The 3,778-nt window shown below is 50.3% G+C and overlaps 1 protein-coding gene across 1 annotated transcript in view; it reads left to right on the top strand.

Annotated features, from left to right (window-relative positions):
- LOC138953855 (uncharacterized) overlaps positions 1 to 3,778 on the top strand; it is an 18,431-nt gene continuing 14,653 nt past the window's right edge. The window contains exons 1-2 of the mRNA XM_070325816.1: positions 1 to 36; positions 816 to 2,240. Of these exons, the coding sequence (XP_070181917.1) occupies positions 1 to 36; positions 816 to 2,240 (1,461 nt within the window). The remainder of the gene's footprint in view (positions 37 to 815; positions 2,241 to 3,778) is intronic.

Below are 3,778 nucleotides of genomic sequence, written 5' to 3'. Positions count from 1 at the left end.
ATGGCGGTCCTACATAGAACAGAGAACGGTCAGTTTGTATGTGCACGTGTTCGCAATTGTTGAAACAAGTAAAGGCCTCTGTAGCCGTATTGATAATTACAAACAGCGAAGTTGAACGATGTTGTAGACTCATGTGATAGTTTGATCTCACTTGACAAACGGGGGTGTCTTCACTGACTTCACATTCATTCAATGACCACTACGATATGTCATTTTAGGTGTGATTAGTAACACAAGCACAATGGGGAGAGGATACGAACAAGATTTCAGTTTCTCACTCACTTAACTAACAGAGGATAAAGAATCAGTTTCGGTTAATCCCAGCATCATCAACAATACTTGCTGTATACAAGAGAGAGAGGTACTCAACTCTGCATTGTCGTCAGGACTGGACCATGGCTTCTTGGAGCCCAATTTTCTCTTACCCTCCTGTCTTGTCTGACTCGGTAGTGTTTCCCTCGCATCCCCCTACGCTTCCACCACTCTCACCACTCTCTCTTTAATCTGTTTCTGGCTGTCTGGCTGGCTGTCTGTCTGTCTGTCTGTCTGTCTGTCTGTCTGTCTGTCTGACTGCGTGTACGTCTGTCTGTCTGTCTGTCCGTCAGTCTGTCTGTCGCCCTCCTTCTCTTTTTCTCTGTGTGTGTGTGTGTGTGTGTGTGTGTGTGTGTGTGTGTGTGTGTGTGTGTGTGTGTGTGTGTGTGTGTGTGTGTGTGTGTGTGCATGCTTGTGTTTCTTTACGGTTAGTATCAATCACGTGTTTCAATGCACATATTTACACCTGGATTTTTTTGCATCACATCGATTTTGCAAATAAGATCAGGGAAGGAGTCCCCCAGGGAGGAGTAATATCCCCCACCCTCTTCGTCGTCTTCATCAACGACATCACCAACAGCCTGTCCAGACACATCTCCAAAGCCCTACACGCCGATGACCTTGCGATGTGGAGCGCTGCCGAGTCCACCGCAACCGCCAAAGTCCGGATGCAGGAGGCCCTCAACATCACCTCTAAGTGGGCGACAGACTGGTGTGTCACCGTGAACAGCCTCAAGACCGTAGCCACCTGCTTCTCCCTCTCCAATTCCAAAGAGACCCTCCAACTGACCATCAACAACCAGGCAATACCACAGGAAGACACCCCTACCTACCTAGGTATCAAGCTAGACAAGAAGCTCACCTGGAACCCACACATCAAAGAGGCGGAGAAGAGGGCTACGAGAAGACTCTCCATCATGAAGAAACTGGCTGGCACAAAGTGGGGAGCCAGCAGCAACATCCTCAGACAGGTGTATACGGGACACGTCCGCCCTGTGATGGAGTATGGAGCTGCAGCCTGGGCCACAGCTGCGAAGAGCAACACCAGCCGGCTCAACAAAGTGCAGAACGCAAGCATGCGCATCATCACAGGGGGACTGAAAACTACGCCCATACACGCCCTTGAAGCCACCACCAGACTCCCTTCCCTGGACCACCGACGAGAAGAGAAGGTCATCGTGCAGTACGAGAAGCTGCAACGACTCCCCTCTCACCCAGCACACCAGCACACCCAACAGATGACGAAGAACAGGCTGAAAAGAAGCAGTTTCAACCATCTGGCCAAGCAGCTAGAGAGAACCCAAACCAGCTTCCTACCACGCACCCCTGAAGAACAAGAGCCCCTCCAAGACGCTGAAGAGTGGAACAGCCAGCTCAGCAAGGTGCTCTTTGTTACTGACATGCCAGGAGTGACCAGCAAGAGAGAGCAGCAGGACGCAGTCCTCAAGAACCTCACGCTGGAGATGATGCACCAGGACTACAACGCCTCAGTATGGACTCACATCTACACTGACGGGTCCTCAGATGGTGCCATCAAAAACGGAGGAAGCGGGATCCTGGTACGCTACCCAGACGGACACACCCTTTCAAGATCCCTGCCTGCCGGAGAGCTGTCATCCAACTACCGGGCAGAACTCACCGCTCTCAGAGAAGCAGTTAGCCTGGTCAGCGAACACCCACCCTCTCACGCCGTCTTCCTGACCGACTGCAGATCCGCCGTCCAAAGCCTGCAGTCGCCCAAAGAGCAGCTGGAACGAGACACCCAGCGTCTTCTTTGTACTCTCTCCCAGAGCACAAACGTCGCTGTCCAGTGGATCCCTGCTCACTGTGGCCTCTCAGGGAACGAGGAAGCGGACAGACTGGCCAAGACTGGCAGCCATCTGGAGCAGACAAGACCAACAGTCTCTTACAGTGAAGCCAAAACCCTGGTGAAAAGACACTACCAAACCACCTGGAATGCCCAACACAGCCTGCCATCTGATGATCAGATGCCCAACTTACAGCGCCATCAGCAGACCATCCTCTTCCGCCTACGGACTGGACACTGTCGACTGCGTGCCCACATGCACCGCCTTGGTCTGTCGCACACACCGAACTGCCCGTGCGAAACAGGCCCACAGACCCCGGAGCACATCCTGCAGACCTGCCCGCTCCACCAGGAAGCCAGAACAGATCACTGGCCACAAGGTGCCACACTGCAGGAGCAACTCTGGGGCACCAAAGACTCCCTGATCCTGACCACTAGCTTTATTCAAGCTACAAAACTTGAAGTCTGACCTGAGGCCAAAAATCCTGGAACGCCGAAGAAGAAGAAGAAGAAGATTTTGCAAATATAGCTTTCCTGCAGTTTAAATTTCTAATTGTCATTTTCTGTCGGTTCCTGGTCAGTTCGTATCACATGTTAATACAAGCAGGTATGCATGACCAGCAAAGCGACTTCTGTCTTGTGTGTGGCGCACGTTAAATGTCAAAGCAGCACCGCCCTGATATGGCCCTTCGTGGTCGGCTGGGCGTTAAGCAAACAAAACAAACAAAATGACCAGCAAAGCATTAATTGGTGTTATTTTTCCTTGTGTTTGGTACCTTATTTGGCTTTCATTTCATAAACAATCTGTTTACTATAAAGATTATACTATATTCAGCCGGAAAGCAAAATCAGTTTTCTTTTTTTAGTCACCGTCTTCCTTCCAAAAACGGCAAATGAACCACTCCAGCGATTCCTCGCTGAGCTATCATATTCTGTATTGACAACGCTGCGACGAATCGGTTCATACCGCACCCCACCCAGCCTAGCTCGTGGTCACAACGTGAAGGCAGAGAGAGAGAGAGAGACTGAGAGACAAAGAGAGAGAGAGAGAGAGACAGACAGACAGGTACAAACAGACAGACAGACGGAGAAGGACCAAGACAGAGAGAGAGAGAGAGAGAGAGAGAGAGAGAGAGAGAGAGAGAGACAGAGAGACAGAGACAGAGAGACAGAGAGACACAGAGAGACACAGAGAGAGACAGAGACAGAGAAAAAAAGAGAGAGAGAGAGAGAGAGAGAAAGAAATATAGAGAAAGAGACAGAGACGGAGACAGAGACGGAGACAAAGACAGCGAGAGACACAGACAGACAGACAGATAGACAGGCAGACAGACAGGGAAGGACAAAGGCAGAGAGAGAGAGAGACAGACAGACAGACGAACATAAGAAAGAGAGACAGACAGAGACAGAAAGACAGACAGAGAAGGACATAGGCAGAGAGAGAGAGAGAGAGAGAGAGAGAGAGAGAGAGAGAGAGAGAGAGACAGAGACAGATACAGAGACAGATACAGAGAGACATAGAGAGAGGGACATGGACAGACAGACAGACAGACAGAAAAACAGAGAGAGAGAGAGAGACAGAGAGAGAGAGAGAAAGAGAGAGAGAGAGAGAGAGAGAGAGAGAGAGAGAGAGGGTCGGTTAAAAAGAAGTAACATGAA

The sequence above is a fragment of the Littorina saxatilis genome, linkage group LG2 (assembly GCF_037325665.1).
Source record: "Littorina saxatilis isolate snail1 linkage group LG2, US_GU_Lsax_2.0, whole genome shotgun sequence".
NCBI classification, from domain to species: domain Eukaryota; kingdom Metazoa; phylum Mollusca; class Gastropoda; order Littorinimorpha; family Littorinidae; genus Littorina; species Littorina saxatilis.
Note: the sequence above shows the minus strand (reverse complement) of the source record. Positions and strands in the feature narration are given on the sequence as shown.